Source organism: Poromitra crassiceps (genome assembly GCF_964638095.1).
Source record: "Poromitra crassiceps genome assembly, chromosome: 1".
Lineage (NCBI taxonomy): Eukaryota > Metazoa > Chordata > Actinopteri > Beryciformes > Melamphaidae > Poromitra > Poromitra crassiceps.
Window position 1 is genome coordinate 28,496,224 of NC_139623.1, and position 16,641 is coordinate 28,512,864.

The 16,641-nt window shown below is 40.9% G+C and overlaps 1 protein-coding gene across 1 annotated transcript in view; it reads left to right on the forward strand.

The window, feature by feature from the left end:
* The window catches only part of LOC310778114 (transcriptional regulator ATRX-like), a gene marked incomplete at its 5' end in the record, with an annotated part of 40,277 nt that extends 25,047 nt beyond the window's left edge, over nt 1–15,230 (forward strand). The window contains 15 exons of the mRNA XM_083638452.1: nt 935–1,110; nt 3,190–3,307; nt 5,068–5,198; nt 6,163–6,236; nt 6,384–6,472; nt 6,566–6,722; nt 6,822–6,922; nt 7,062–7,170; nt 7,316–7,493; nt 8,052–8,246; nt 8,349–8,492; nt 9,724–9,795; nt 9,893–9,988; nt 12,482–12,610; nt 12,953–15,230. Of these exons, the coding sequence (XP_083494578.1) occupies nt 935–1,110; nt 3,190–3,307; nt 5,068–5,198; nt 6,163–6,236; nt 6,384–6,472; nt 6,566–6,722; nt 6,822–6,922; nt 7,062–7,170; nt 7,316–7,493; nt 8,052–8,246; nt 8,349–8,492; nt 9,724–9,795; nt 9,893–9,988; nt 12,482–12,610; nt 12,953–13,066 (1,883 nt within the window). The 3' untranslated portion in view covers nt 13,067–15,230. The remainder of the gene's footprint in view (nt 1–934; nt 1,111–3,189; nt 3,308–5,067; nt 5,199–6,162; nt 6,237–6,383; nt 6,473–6,565; nt 6,723–6,821; nt 6,923–7,061; nt 7,171–7,315; nt 7,494–8,051; nt 8,247–8,348; nt 8,493–9,723; nt 9,796–9,892; nt 9,989–12,481; nt 12,611–12,952) is intronic.
* Between the last annotated feature and the right edge of the window lie 1,411 nt (nt 15,231–16,641).

Consider the following 16,641-nt stretch of genomic DNA (forward strand, 5'->3'; position numbering starts at 1 on the left):
GCATATCATCAGCTTGTAATAATCTTTTGGGTATATATATATTTTTTTTTATTCCATTTTAGACCATGTTTGTAGTCACTTCTCCACACTCCTTCTGTACATGTATGCTAAAGTTTTGGGAGTTACAGTAAATTACAGTTTTGATGTTCTTCCCCTAAAACTACAGAAACAACATGTGCTACGCATTGACTTCAGCTTTCTGACATGTCTGGGTGATGAATCCCTCAATTTATGAACTAATAAAGACACGCCCTAATGAAAGGTGTGAGCCTGTGTATCAAATAATTATACATGGAGTGCTAGGCGTCTGGGTAGTGTAGCGGTAGATTCCCTGCCTACCAACACGAGGGTCGCTGGTTCGCGCCCCCGTGTTACCTCCGGCTTGGTCAGGCGTACATACAGGCACGGATGGCTGTGTGCGGGTGGGAAGCCGGATTAGGGGTATGTGTCCTGGTCGCTGCACTAGTGCCTCCTCTGTTCGGTCAGGGCACCTGCTCGGAGCGGAAGGGAACTGGTGGGAATAGCGTGATCCTCCCACGTGCTACATCCTGCCGGTGAAGCTCCATGCTGTCAGATGAAAAGAAGCAGCTGGCAACTGTGCATGTGTTGGAGGAAACATGGTGCTAGTCTACGGCTCTCCCCAAATTGGCAGAGGGTGGAGCAGCGACCAGGGCAGCAGGGGTAAATTGGCCAAGTACAATTGGACACACACACACACACGGAGTGCTGTCCTAATCTTTATTAGTCCCATACACATTGCAAAATGCTTAATGTTTGAGATGACTCAGAACTGCAGTAGTAACATACGTGTATCATGTGCTTTACTTTTATGCCCATGGCAATTTTTTATTTTATTTTTTTATATTTTTTTTCACGGATATCTCATTTTGGAAGAATAGCGTTCATATTAATATAACACATTTTGCTCTCATAGACCACTGCATGGTCAATTTTATCAAGGAGAACCTTCTGGGCTCCCTGAAGGAGTTCCGAAACCGCTTCATCAACCCTATTCAGAATGGCCAGTGTGCCGACTCCACCCCTGCAGACGTCCGACTGATGAAGAACCGCGCCCACGTCCTTCACGCCATGTTGGCTGGATGTGTACAGGTCTGCAGGCCTCCTGATTATTCAGTCTGCTTATGTACTGCCAACACCTAACTCCTCCCACTGTCCTGTCACTACCTGATCTGCTTATGTACTGCCAACACCTAACATGTGCTTTCATTTCTCCTCCCACTTTCGCTCATCTATTTACTAATGAAGTATTTCAGGAGAATTGACTTGAGAATCGAATTGATTGGGAATTGAAAAATTAAAAATGACCTTACATCCAGCGATTAAACTAACCAGTGGAACATGATTGTTTTATTTACAGACATGACCATTGGGAAATCAAATCACCCTGAATAATAACCACCAGTTCAATTTGAATAAGAAGATATGTTTGACCAGCCTAGAATACAGTAGTTTGAATAAGAAGATATGTTTGACCAGCTTAGACCGCAGTAGTTTGAATAAGAAGATATGTTTGACCAGCCTAGAATACAGTAGTTTCAATAAGAAGATATGTTTGACCAGCCTAGAATACAGTAGTTTGAATAAGAAGATATGTTTGACCAGCTTAAACCACAGTAGTTTGAATAAGAAGATATGTTTGACCAGCCTAGAATACAGTAGTTTGAATAAGAAGATATGTTTGACCAGCCTAGAATACAGTAGTTTGAATAAGAAGATATGTTTGACCAGCTTAGACTACAGTAGTTTGAATAAGAAGATATGTTTGACCAGCCTAGAATACAGTAGTTTGAATAAGAAGATATGTTTGACCACCTTAGACTGCAGTAGTTTGAATAAGAAGATATGTTTGACCAGCTTAGAATACAGTAGTTTGAATAAGAAGATATGTTTGACCAGCTTAAACCACAGTAGTTTGAATAAGAAGATATGTTTGACCAGCTTAAACCACAGTAGTTTGAATAAGAAGATATGTTTAACCAGCTTAAACCACAGTAGTTTGAATAAGAAGATATGTTTGACCAGCTTAAACCACAGTAGTTTGAATAAGAAGATATGTTTGACCAGCTTAAACCACAGTAGTTTGAATAAGAAGATATGTTTAACCAGCTTAGAATACAGTAGTTTGAATAAGAAGATATGTTTGACCACCTTAGACTGCAGTAGTTTGAATAAGAAGATATGTTTGACCAGCTTAGACTGCAGTAGTTTGAATAAGAAGATATGTTTGACCAGCCTAGAATACAGTAGTTTGAATAAGAAGATATGTTTGACCAGCCTAGAATACAGTAGTTTGAATAAGAAGATATGTTTGACCAGCCTAGAATACAGTAGTTTGAATAAGAAGATATGTTTGACCAGCTTAAACCACAGTAGTTTGAATAAGAAGATATGTTTGACCAGCTTAAACCACAGTAGTTTGAATAAGAAGATATGTTTAACCAGCCTAGAATACAGTAGTTTGAATAAGAAGATATGTTTGACCAGCTTAAACCACAGTAGTTTGAATAAGAAGATATGTTTGACCAGCTTAGACTACAGTAGTTTGAATAAGAAGATATGTTTAACCAGCTTAGACTACAGTAGTTTGAATAAGAAGATATGTTTGACCACCTTAGAATACAGTAGTTTGAATAAGAAGATATGTTTGACCAGCTTAAACCACAGTAGTTTGAATAAGAAGATATGTTTGACCAGCTTAGACTACAGTAGTTTGAATAAGAAGATATATTTGACCAGCCTAGAATACAGTAGTTTGAATAAGAAGATATATTTGACCAGCCTAGACTGCAGTAGTTTGAATAAGAAGATATGTTTGACCAGCTTAGACTGCAGTAGTTTGAATAAGAAGATATGTTTGACCAGCTTAGACTACAGTAGTTTGAATAAGAAGATATATTTGACCAGCCTAGAATACAGTAGTTTGAATAAGAAGATATGTTTGACCACCTTAGACTACAGTAGTTTGAATAAGAAGATATATTTGACCAGCCTAGAATACAGTAGTTTGAATAAGAAGATATGTTTGACCACCTTAGACTACAGTAGTTTGAATAAGAAGATATGTTTGACCAGCCTAGAATACAGTAGTTTGAATAAGAAGATATGTTTGACCAGCTTAAACTACAGTACCGTAGTTGTGATGATATGTCTGTTGTGTGTTTCTCCCAGAGAAGAGATTACTCTGCATTGGCTCAGTTCCTGCCTCCCAAACATGAGTATGTGCTGGCAGTGAGGGTGACCCCACTTCAGTACAAGCTGTACCGCTACTACCTGGATCACTTCACTAGTAAGGATCTGTCTTCAGCTCATTTCTTCAAACAGTAACTGCACATAAAATACAATACTCTGTAGAAAGAAATTATATTTTAAAGTGAAAATCAAAGTTGTAGGTTTGGTTTTGACAAGACATTTATGGTAAGCAAAATGCTTTCCCATTATCAGAGTGAAAGTCTCCCCAGAGGGCTTTCATAGTCCACTTCCCTGGCTGATTCCAACTCTGCTCAGGTCAGGTGTGTTCCTTCAGTAGCTAACAAATGGAGCTCTCCATGGTGCTGAACCTGTGTTCACTCATTTTGGCCACTAATTAGCCAGTTTTGCCCATTTAGTCGGCACTAATTACCTGATTCAAAAATGTGCCCCTGTCATGGTCTGCTCGGAACCCCTGGCGGTAGTCGTGCCAAATATGAATTCTGTCAGGCTGACCGTGTCTGACAAAGATCCTTTTAACATACTCAAATGTTTATAATTACATACTGTACATTGCATCGTTAGAAACAAAACTGATCCTATCTGTGTTTAGTGACATTTTTTACAATGTCGGAAATCTGCTTCCAGACATTAGTTCCAAGCCAAGTGTTTGTCACAACAATTAATATTTGTTTAAGCAGTGGGAGTGGGATTTATTTTTTTCTTGAACCTGAGGTCATGAGTTGGTTGCCATGTAATTTGATTGTTTCAATCTGTAGCCATTTCAAATGGCAACACTTTATAACATGTATTACAGGTTGGGTTACAAGCTCAAGTCTAGGGGCAATCAAATGGCACCGCAACTCTGCAACATGAAAGATATAGGGCTGTCATCAAAGAGAAATGAAAGTGTGGCTCACCTGGCTCACCTAGCGACGCTACCGCTGTCCGGCCCAGGTGTGGTGGTGAGGCGCTCTTCCTCAGGACAGCTCAAGCGGTTGAGGATGAGGGGAGATCGACAACTCCACTTCTGATCATTTAGACGTGTTACAAAACTCAAAACACACACTGGTAAATAACGTGACATAAAAGAAAGACAAAACGAGGACTCCGAGCGAGCGAGCCTGGCTCCTCTTCTACGTTGATTTCAAGAGAGAGCAATCGCTGCTTCGGGGCTCATTAAATACCAGCCTGCACCTCATTTCCTGAGCCAACCCCTTTCTCTTAATGACAGCCATCAAAAATATGAACAGATATATACAATACATATAAACAATCATAACGTCCTATCTGAGAGGGAGAGTAGCGAACTGTCACACATGATATAGGGATGCATACTGCAGTTACACTAAACAAATAACAGAGTATTCATTTTCGTCATCCTCCTCAAACACTGAAATAAAATCATTGTCACAATTCTAGATTATTTCAGAATCAGCTTTATTGTATTTATTTAAGTATGTAGACTAGACACATACAAGGAATTTGACTCTGCTATACGTTGCTCTCTGTGTACTTACACAGGGGGAAACGGTATACATACAAACTAAAACAAACAAGGACAGTGAGTTAACAGGTACATAAAACAAGTTAACTGCTAATTACGATATATACAATAAGTGATGTAGAGTGACCTTTATAATGTATGGGGGGGAAAGAATTGTATACCTATGTACAATTTAAGACTAAACCACACTGCACATTTATGCTAAATCTACATGTAAGACTGGTAGAGTGCACACTGCACATTTATACTAAATCTAAGTGTAGGTAGAGTGTGAGACTTGTAACTAAACTTATCAAACGTAGAGATTGCAGGCCAATGGCCTTCTGAAGACGTTGAGTGTTTTGCTTTTCTAGGCGTGGGCTCCACGGCCGACGGAGGACGGCCGAAGGCTGCAACAAACCTCTTCAAGGACTTTCAGATACTCAGCCGGATTTGGACTCATCCCTGGTGCCTTCAGCTCAACTACATCAGCAAAGAAAACAAGGTGAAATTATCATTGATCACCGTGAATGCAGCATGACGTTATTTACAACGCACTGATGAGCGCCACATCAGAATTTGACTTACGGTAGTATTTTCCCCCTTGCAAAACTCCACATTGGCCCGCTGTGTCTCTCTCTCTCTCTCTCTCTCTCTCTCTCTCTCTCTCTTTCTCACACACACACATACACATATTTTGTAAAATGCTTGTAAAGAAATTGTTTTACTTGGTCAAACAAAGTGATTCAGACATATTTAGAATCAGCGACCATATAACATTTCACTCTGGTCAAAAATAAAAAAGTATACATTTTATTTATTTTTTGGTCCAAATGAAAGGTTATCAATCATATATTCTGTTCTCTTCATCATGCAAAATATGGAGAAACATACATTTGCCACCTTCATTTAATGATCCAAATTAGGTGCCTATTCTGTATAAAACAACCAAATCTAAAGGGAACATCACTGTTGTACATATTATGTATAATAAATAATCAGAATTAGGAAGAAAAAATAGTTAGGCCTATTTCATTTTTTGGGTGCCGGACAAACTCCTGTTTTGGTGCTTATGTAGCAAGGGATTTAGGTATAGATAGGCCATTGTATTTAAACCAGTAGTATTCTACCATAGTGACCTGTATGTAAAATATAGAGGCAAATTAATTTTTTCATCATTGCAAAGCTACAGCACAGTAAAGAGGATATTAATGTGGTGTGTAATTCTTTAGCAATCTACTAGCATCTACATTCTGCTCTCAAAGCGCACCAGATTGATACATTTTATTTTTTAAAGGTACAAACATTTTCTTCCTGGGGGGGAGCCAGGTTGTATGCCCCCGTGGGGGGGGGGGGGGGCGGGGGTCTGCTGCGGGCCACCCACCACAACCGCTCAAAAACCTGTGGGAACCACATAGTACACTGTTCCATCTTAACACTCAACTGGGGGTTTTGCTGTCTAATTACAGGGACATTTTGAGGGGAAGAATCAGACTAAAGCCGCTGCTCTCTTGGGAAGTGATGAACCCACTGTGACTGAGAGGTGAGCAGAACTGGAATGACAACTGTGTTTAGAATCACAGAAAGATACTGTATTTATACATATGTCCATCTTAAGCCATATATTTCTCTCCACCTTATTTCTCCACCTATTGTTGTTCTGTTGTTGTCTTTTTTATGCCTGGTATAGTGGAAAGAGAGTGAGCAGAAGACTAGAATTGAGTACAGAGGACAACAGTAAAGGCGGGGACAAGCAGTCAAAGTACCAGCAAGTAGGAGGTATTGAGACTCCATGTGTCAGCGATGCGTCTCCAGTCTGTGGCTTGCAAAATGGGCACTAATGTGCTTTATCCTCTGCTGTATTCTGTGCAGTAGAGAAGGCGAGCAGCAGCTCGAGGCCAGGTAGCCCAGCTGTAGACTGGTACAGGAACCTGCTGTCTGAAACCGACGCCAAGATCTTGGAGCACTCGGGGAAGATGGTGCTCTTGCTGGACATCCTAAGAATGGCAGAGGACCTGAAGGACAAAGTGTATGTTTTCTGCATGCAACGATAAACACAGAAATACCATGTGCTGACAGGTCCACCGTTATTCATTTCTGAACCATCAATTTTTTTTTACATTCTCAGGCTGGTGTTCAGTCAGTCCTTGATCTCCTTAGACTTAATTGAGGATTTCTTGGAGTTGTCTCACCGTACCAGAATGAGCGACAAATCACCCCTATTCAAAGGTATTACTATTATTATTGTTGTTGTTGTGTGTGTGTGTGTGTGTGTGCAAAAAAAAAAAAACATGAATGCACTTACAAAATGTCATCCTTCATGGTATTGTATCACTGATCCCTCTGCTTCATTGTCCCGACGCTGCAGGCCGCGGCAGCTGGATTAAAAACGTAGATTACTATCGTCTTGATGGGTCCACCAGTGCTCTCTCGAGGCAAAAATGGGCAGAAGAGTTCAATAATGCCAAGAATGACCGGTAGATATTATTATTGTTGCACCTTCCTATAGAGTACATTGCAGTTCTGTATCCAGTGTGTGATATTCTCTTGTTAACAAGAGAAGAGTGTTTGGATGACAGTGTCATAACACAAAGTTTCTCCTCTGCATTTTCTTGATCTTAGCGGTCGATTGTTTCTCATTTCTACGAGAGCCGGGTCACTTGGCATCAACCTCGTGGCCGCCAACCGGGTCATCATCTTTGACGCCTCCTGGAATCCCTCTTACGACATACAGAGTATCTTCAGGGTTTACCGTTTCGGTCAGCAGAAGAATGTGTTTGTGTACCGCTTCTTGGCTCAGGCAAGCTCACTGGCACTTAGCATACCATTCTTTGACTTGGAATGTAAGTGTTAAGATGAAAGTTAGATGATGCTGGTTTAGTCTGATGTATTTTCCTATTTATCAATATGAATAAAAATGGCAATGCTCACATTCATGGTCTCATACAAACCGTCTGGCACTGCCCTCCAATGCAATGTGTACACTGTATTCACTGCAATTATGAATACAATCGCTATATTTTATTTCCAAAAGTAACTGATTGAAAGAGAGTTATGCCAGCCTTGTGTGTTTCTGGGAATAAAAGATAAAGATAGCAGATACCTTAATTTCTGTATGATGTGTTAGTCTTATTATTCTGAATATAATGGTAAAAAAGACCAAAAAAAGAGATGACAGATGAATAATCTACTTGTTTTTTCTCTTGTTGCGTTATTGATGAATTGATTGAAAAGTTAAATTTATACGCACTGATTTTTGCAGCAAAACTAATTGAAAGCATTGCACTTTGATCTCCTGGAGTTGCTCCATATTCCAACATGGTCTCAACGTTCCAATCTCTCTTTTTTAAATCTCCAGGGCACCATGGAGGAGAAGATCTACGACCGGCAGGTGGCGAAGCAGTCTCTGTCATTCCGGGTGGTGGACCAGCAGCAGATCGAGAGGCACTTCACCCTTTTCGAACTGACTGAACTTTACATGTTTGAGCCGGACCTGCTGGACGACCTCAACTCTAAGAAGAGCAAGAGGACCGCCTCCAACGTGGTGCCAAAGGTGACTCTCTCTGGCTTGATGCTTCTGTTTACAGCTGTTAGACAAATGTGTAGATGAGGAGTTTTGCAGCATGGCATGACGTTTTGTGTCATCCTCTCTCAGGATATGGTACTGGCGGAGCTGCTGAAGAGCTGCAAACAACAGATCGTGTGCTACCATGAGCATGAGTCTCTGCTGGACCATAAAGAAGAGGAGGAGTTGAGCGAGGCCGAACGCAAAGCCGCCTGGGCCGAGTATCAGGCCGAGGTACACAACTGCAAAGCATTCATATCCTGAGCTCTCGAGTGAATCTTAATGATACATGCCATTTTATACCTTTTTTATTCCTCCGCCAGCAATAGCCAGGCCGGAGGCATGTTCGTTAACACAATATCTGAGGAACGCCTTGACGGAATTTCATCAAATTTGCCTCAAACGTCGACTTGGACTCAAGGAGGAACAGATTCAATTTTGGTGGTAAAAGGTCAAATTCAAGGTCACTGTGACCTCACAAACGCCATTCCCAAGTTCGTTAACGCGATATCTCAGGAACGTTTTGACGGAATTTCTTCCAATTTGGCTCAAACGTTGACTTGCACGCAAGGATGAACTGATTAGATTTTGGTGGTCAAAGTTCAAGGTTACTGTGACATCACGACCGCTCATTTCATGCTCGTTAACGTGATCTCTCAAGAAAGCCTTGACGGAATTTCATCTAATTTGCCTCAAACGTCTACTTGGACTCAAGGATGAACTGATTACATTTTGGTGGTCAAAGGTCAAGGTCACTGTGACCTCACAAACACCATTTTCAAGCTCGGTAACACCATATCTCAGTAACACCTTCATGGAATTTCTTCACATTTGGCTCAAACGTCAAAGTCTGGACAGACATTGATGTCGACTGCTCACTTGTTGGCGGAGGCATATATCCGCGGTGCGGTCGTTCTAGTTGAATTATGATGTGCTTTTTAAACCTGTATATCTAAATCTATAGCTACATTAGGGCTGGGTGATATGGTTGAAATCAATATCATGGTAACTTTTTCTCAATATCAAATCAATATATATCACGCACTGATGTGCTGCAAAGAGAGTTTATACCTGTTGTTTATTTTACAATAATTTTTCCTACCTGGAAGTGGTCCGCTTGCTACTGTGAGTCATCAGCGGTCTACATGAGCGTCACTGCTCCCAGAAAGCAGGCCCGCCCACAACGCTCATGATTGATTCTCCGATGCAAGGCTTCCAACAGCACCACCTAACGTTATGAAAAGATTTAAATAGTAACATTCTCAGTCTTACAGTAGTGAAATGGATTAAGACTGAGAGCTGAGTCTATCCCATACCTAATTTTTATCCGTTTTTACTTTACTTATCATGTGTGTCACGATATTAAAATAAACCATAATATTGATTTATTGCCCATCCCTGATCTATCTTTAATATCTGTATATTTAAACGTGTGTTTACAACCATGCTTTTTTCCCATCCACAGTCAAGCACCGCCAGCCTTCCAGCTCAGAACAGTCAGAGTGCCTTGCACGAGAAGACCAATGAACAGCTACTGGTATAAATCTACAAGTTTAACTTTTCTTGGAATTGCTTCTCTAATAATTATACTGTTTGTATTTGATATAATATATTGCTTGATAAATGTCTTTCAGAATTTGTTGAACAAGAGCCGAGCAAATGTGTCCAAGGCCTTTCTGTCACTGCAGTCCATGAAGTCCTTCAACATAGAGGATTACATGTTACGACTGGTGAGTGACACTAACTTCTCATGCTAATCTGGTAACTGAAAGCATTATTATTATTATTATTACCGGTACTAGTGCAGTGCCCGTTCCCCCATGCACCACCCCGTGGGCGCTTCCCCACCGCACACACACTGCACTCTGTCAGGCCTCCTAAGCGCAAGTTTGAAGTCGATCCGACAAACGGTTCTCGAGATACGCGAAGGACAGACATACAGACAGTCCTGGAATAAGTCCAAATTGCATGAAATGCGGCACTGCACTCCATCGAGGTCCGTCACAATCGGACAAATGTTCCTCGAGATAAACTGCTTTTTGTGTTGCCAGTAGGTGGCACTATGTCAAATTGCAAGAAATTTAGCGCCGCACTACTTCAAGTTCCCAGGAGCACACTCCCCAAGTTTGAAGTCAATCGGATGAACGGTTCTCAAGATAAACCACTTTTTGTGTTGCCAGTAGGTGGCGCTGTGCCGAATTGCACAAAATTATGCACTGCTCTATGTCAGGTTCCCAGCAGCACATTTACCAAGTTTGAAGTTGATCAGATGAATGGCTATCGAGATAAACCGCTTTTTGTGTTGCCAGTAGGTGGCGCTATGCCAAATTGCACGGAATTCAGCTCCCTGCACTCCGTTGAGTCCCCCTAAGCGCACTCCCTGAGTTTGAAGTTTGAAGTCGATCAGATGAATGGATGAGATAAAGCGCTTTTTGTGTTGCCAGTAGGTGGCGCTATGCCAAATTGCATGGAATTCAGCTCCCTGTACTCCCTTGAGTCCCCCTAAGCGCACTCCCCAAAGTGGAAGTCGATCGGACGAATGGTTCTTGAGATAAACAGCATTTTTTATGTTGCCAGTAGGTGGCACTATGCCGAATTGCACGAAAACAGGGCACTGCACTGCACAATAAGGCACACTCCCAAAGTTTGAAGTCGATCCGACCAACGGTTCTCGATGGCATGCTGCAGATGATGATCATCCATAAGCAGTGGTGGAAATGGCCAGGGTTTACTCTGGGAACCCTACTTACACAGGATGGGGGTTCCCGGAAGTGGTGTTGCCCTAGACTCTGAGGATATTATTTCTGAATGCGTGACTCATTATAGCCTACCATTATAGCCACGTAAAAATCTCTTAGAAATCTCACTTAACTAAGATCTGAGCTCTACTGATTATTTCCCCTTGATTTTATTCATGACAGACTTGAATATTAATGCTGCTTATTCAGCTTACAAATACATGTTCTAATACCATTCTCTCCTTCTTTCATGCTGCCCTCTCTCTCATGTTTACTTAACCCCCCCACCCCCATTCAATCTCAAGGACTCAGTAAACACAGGGTCGTTGAGGGTGACGACTAGTAGGGATGTTCATTTTGAAAGATTTCCATAATCGAAAATCGGGAAAATTAACGATCGATTATCGATCATATTAATAATAATATTATTATTTTTATTTTTATTTTTATTTATTTTTACAAAATGAATGCCTATGGCAGAAAATACAAAAGACAACGTGTTCTCCTCAATTAACTCTTTATTTCAAGGTGTCTCCTCTCCAACACTCTGCTGTCCCCCATGTTTAAAACAGTTTTGATGTCACAAAGGCCCGTGCCCACTGCCCAGCCAGAAAACTAGAGACTATATGAAGCTCCACCTCACGTTAGTCGGCTGTGCAATGGAGTGGGGCGAGGAGGAACGAATTCCACCAAAACTTAGTCCGAAAAAAAATAATAATAATAACAATAATCGATAAAAATTCCACATGATCGATTCAATTCCTTAATGATCAATAATCGATTTTCGATAATTGATGAACATCCCTAGTGACGACCCTGTGTTGACTTTCTCAGTTAGTGTCAACGACCCTACTTCAAGCTGTTGCTTAGGGCTTGAAAGAGCGCAGAACTGAAGACAAATGTTCAAATATCGAACGTGTTTCGCATCCTAATCGCGTGAAAACAGGGCACTGCACTCCGTCGAGAGACAGAGAGACAGAGAGATAGATTATTATTTTTAACCAATTGCAAATATAGACAGTTTTGAAATTGTGTACCGTACATAACAGTTTGAAATCTAGCTTATTTCCTGTCAGCTATTGTATTAGCAAACACTGCAACAGTGGCCAGGGCCATTTAGAATGTTTATGTTGTTGTCAAGTTAAAAACGTCTTGTTCTTTTTTGTTTGTTTTGAGTAAGACAATGGCTTGACACCAGTGTTTTTTGTTTGTTTGTTTTAGATAAAGAGTATGTTTCAGAATCTTTGAATGAGTTGAAAGCATAAATAAATGAGAATTTGAAGCTTTGCTCATGTAAGATGGGATGCATCACAGCACATTACTTAGTGGTAAACATGTGCCAACATCTCATTACCTGTTGCACAGAATGAGGTTGGCCTGTCAGTAATCTCATGTTTCTACTCAGTATCTGGCAATACCAACTGGTGGTTAGTTGTTCAAAACATCCCCTGTACATTTTAATTGCTTGTACCTCTTTTCTCACAGTGGCAACAGAACCCAAACCTGCCTTCGGACGATGTGAAGACCGGTGCTGAGACGTGGAAACGTGCAGATGACAAGGAGCAGGAACGTCGACAAGCCGCATATAGAGATGTTCTTGCACAACAACAATCGGTAAGTCCCAACATTTGGTCTGGTTCATATATAATTTATAAACCCAGACGATATACCTTGTTGCTGTCGGGTGAAAAAATAAATTGTATCTCCAAATCACATCAACTTTTCAGAAACAGCCTAGTTTTTAGCTTGGTGACAAGTTTCTCAACCCTCAAAGGAGCATGTAACCCTTCAATAAAAGTGAAAATCACCCAAATTGGACTTAGGACAACTTCAGCTCTGTGTGTGCATGCATGTAAATGTGCCTTTCTTATGTTTCTAACATGTCTCACACAGCTCACAGTGTGCAATGCATTCAGGCCATACTTTTTCTAACATATCTCACATATCCCCCTGTAGCTCACACTGTGCATTCAGACCATACTGAACAGTCGGAAAACCTGCGATATGCAGATGGCTGCAGCAGGTGTGAAGCCGGTCCTGACAGACCTGACGACCAACACCATGTTGTAGCCAGAGGAGGAGATGCCTCTGGTCTGGATCTGCTGCTCTGCACTGAACAGCCCCAAATGAGGAGCTTATTTCAGCACAGGAGCTGAAATGAAGCAGTTCCACAGAGATGGCCTAATTTCTGCTGGTGAATCGAACACGTTTTTACAAGCAGGGAGCTCTGTAAGCAGGACAGCAACGCCTCATCAGATGATTTTTGTTGGAGATGATTAACGCCTGTCACCTTTACTTTGGGAGGATTTAATTTCACTTTTATTTTATTTTTTATTTTGTTTTACCTTTATGAGGAGTCAGCTGTGACTTTATGTGGCTTTAAATTACGCTTAAATTACTAATTTGGGACAATTGAAAGCGTTAAATGACCATTTAAGTTATTCGGGTTTCTCTTTCAACTCATCGACAGTAACTGTAGCAGCAGTATAAGGGTTTGAGGCTTTTTCTTTCTTAATTTCTTTGAATATAATATACATTTGTAAATAATTTCAGTACAGTTAATTAACCTAATAATAACAAAAAGGGAGTTTGTTCTTCAGCTGTTCAAATAAAAACTCAGTGATTGGGTAAGTATGGAGCCAAAACATCAATCTGATGCTGTCCAGATCACTGTAGATGCCTTCATAATGTTTTTGTTTGACCTTAAAAAGTTTTTTTTGTTAACCAATACCATAGTGTCCATAGTATTTTTACATATGGACCTTTTCCAGTGTGTGTGTTTTTATATAATTTTTTCTTTTTTACAAAAGCATGGGCACAGAGAGCTATTTAAAATCTGCTGTGTTTGTCGTCCGTAGCTCAGTCCTCAGGAGCCCTTTCAGTCCTCCATCTTCAGTTCTGGGAGTATAGGTCTGTCCATTCTAAATATTCCACATCTACTCCCTGTGTGTACTTCTGCTTCAATCTGTTTTATTCAAGATTTCATATATAGGCTATTTGTTAGTCTTTAGGGTTATGTAATAAAGATTTGCTGTATTAATTTGATGTAATGTGTGAGGCTGCCCCCTGTGGTTCAGTTTGTGTCTTTACCATCAGCAGACTCCATGACAGTCTGGTCGCTGCTGGGGAAGAAATGAAATTTTTCCATTGTGGTGCAAAGGAGCATATGTCAGTAGAAGATGATCTGAGTTCTGAGATTAAAGTGCAATGCTGCTAAACTGTGTAGCCACTTAGCATCTATTACACTGTCCTTGTTCCTGAGCAGTGACCTACTGAAGCTCTTCTGAGTCAGAGTAACTGTGGTGGTCTGAAAAAACCCTTCACATGGTGGGAATTTGACATTTCTGTAAATGAGGAAGTCTCCCCTATACTGTAGATAACTTTTGAATGACTGAGATAGCTCTGTCAGATCAAAAGTTATGAGTATTTTAATCTGTTATGTGTCCAAAAGTAAAATGTGAGAAAAATGGCTTTAAAAATTCCAATGTATTTTCTACAGTGGCATTCCACCAAAACCATAAAAAATTATACTTTCCCTTTTGTTTTTCTGAAAATAATTATTCACCATGATGTACTATGATGAAAGTAATCAAATCACTTAAAATCTCAAAATACCTGCAAAATAATTTTCACCCTTCTTTGGCTCATTGCCAACAATGTGCAGCAGCGACATGTGAATGGTTTCTGCAGGTCACCAGACATGTGAATGGTTTCTGCAGACCACCAGACATGTGAAGAGAGCTGGACATGTGAATGGTTTCTGCAGGTCACCAGACATGTGAATGGTTTCTGCAGGTCACCAGACATGTGAATGGTTTCTGCAGGTCACCAGACATGTGAAGAGAGCTGGACATGTGAATGGTTTCTGCAGGCCACCAGACATGTGAAGAGAGTTGGACATGTGAATGGTTTCTGCAGACCACCAGACATGTGAAGAGAGCTGGACATGTGAATGGTTTCTGCAGGCCACCAGACATGTGAAGAGAGCTGGACATGTGAATGGTTTCTGCAGGCCACCAGACATGTGAAGAGAGCTGGACATGTGAATGGTTTCTGCAGGCCACCAGACATGTGAAGAGAGCTGGACATGTGAATGGTTTCTGCAGGCCACCAGACATGTGAAGAGAGCTGGGGCAAGAGAAGAGAGAGCAGAACTGTTAATGACATTGTGTCATTCATTGCCCTGCAATTTTTCAAACAGTAAATAATCAAATACATCTTCTCAATAAACAGTTTGCCCTGTCTGGAAACTTGTGCTTGTTTCATGTATGATGATGTGAGAGGTCCTTTATTTTGCCGAGTCAACCTCAAAGAGCAATCGGCATTAATGGAGCAGGCATAATGGTCTTCTGTCGGTTAGAGCTGATTATTTATTGGGTGTCCACAGGGTCTCGAAAACTAGGCTATTAAAAGTTGATCAATCGATTTAGGGAAAATTAAGGACCTTAAAAAGTTAATCGCCTTTTGATGAGGCATTAAATTTTGTAGGTACTGTGCCACACTGGATTGTTTGTCTCATATAGCAGCCCCCCGATTTGAATCAAAATCGTCTTGTAGCAGACTTTCTATCAGCAAATATATCGTCCAAAGAATCTATATAATATCGTATTGTGACGGAACTTGTGATTTACACACATTGAGGTCTTAAAATATATTGAAAAGGTCTTAAAAGGTATTGAATTTAACTTCAGGATTCCGGCATATATACCCTGTACAAAGAAACCTATAAAAGTTGTTTAGGGTTGTCATGGAGGCCATTAATACAGAGTTAAACTGTTTACAATGGAGATTTCATAACGGACCCGCTGAATTAAGCCATCAATCTTGAATACTACGGACGTCTGTACAGTGTGATGTCTGTAGTGTCTTATGTGATGTCTGTACAGTGTGACGTCTGTAGTGTCTTATGTGACGTCTGTACAGTGTGACGTCTGTACAGTGTGACGTCTGTAGTGTCTTCTGTGACGTCTGTAGTGTCTTATGTGACGTCTGTACAGTGTGACGTCTGTAGTGTCTTATGTGACGTCTGTACAGTGTGACGTCTGTAGTGTCTTATGTGACGTCTGTACAGTGTGACGTCTGTAGTGTCTTATGTGACGTCTGTACAGTGTGACGTCTGTAGTGTCTTATGTGAAGTCTGTACAGTGTGACGTCTGTAGTGTCTTATGTGAAGTCTGTACAGTGTGACGTCTGTAGTGTCTTATGTGAAGTCTGTACAGTGTGACGTCTGTAGTGTCTTATGTGACGTCTGTACAGTGTGACGTCTGTAGTGTCTTATGTGACGTCTGTACAGTGTGACGTCTGTAGTGTCTTATGTGACGTCTGTACAGTGTGACGTCTGTAGTGTCTTATGTGACGTCTGTACAGTGTGACGTCTGTAGTGTCTTATGTGATGTCTGTACAGTGTGACGTCTGTAGTGTCTTATGTGACGTCTGTAGTGTCTTATGTGACGTCTGTACAGTGTGACGTCTGTAGTGTCTTATGTGATGTCTGTACAGTGTGACGTCTGTAGTGTCTTATGTGACGTCTGTAGTGTCTTATGTGACGTCTGTACAGTGTGACGTCTGTAGTGTCTTATGTGACGTCTGTACAGTGTGACGTCTGTAGTGTCTTATGTGACGTCTGTAGTGTCTTCTATGACGTC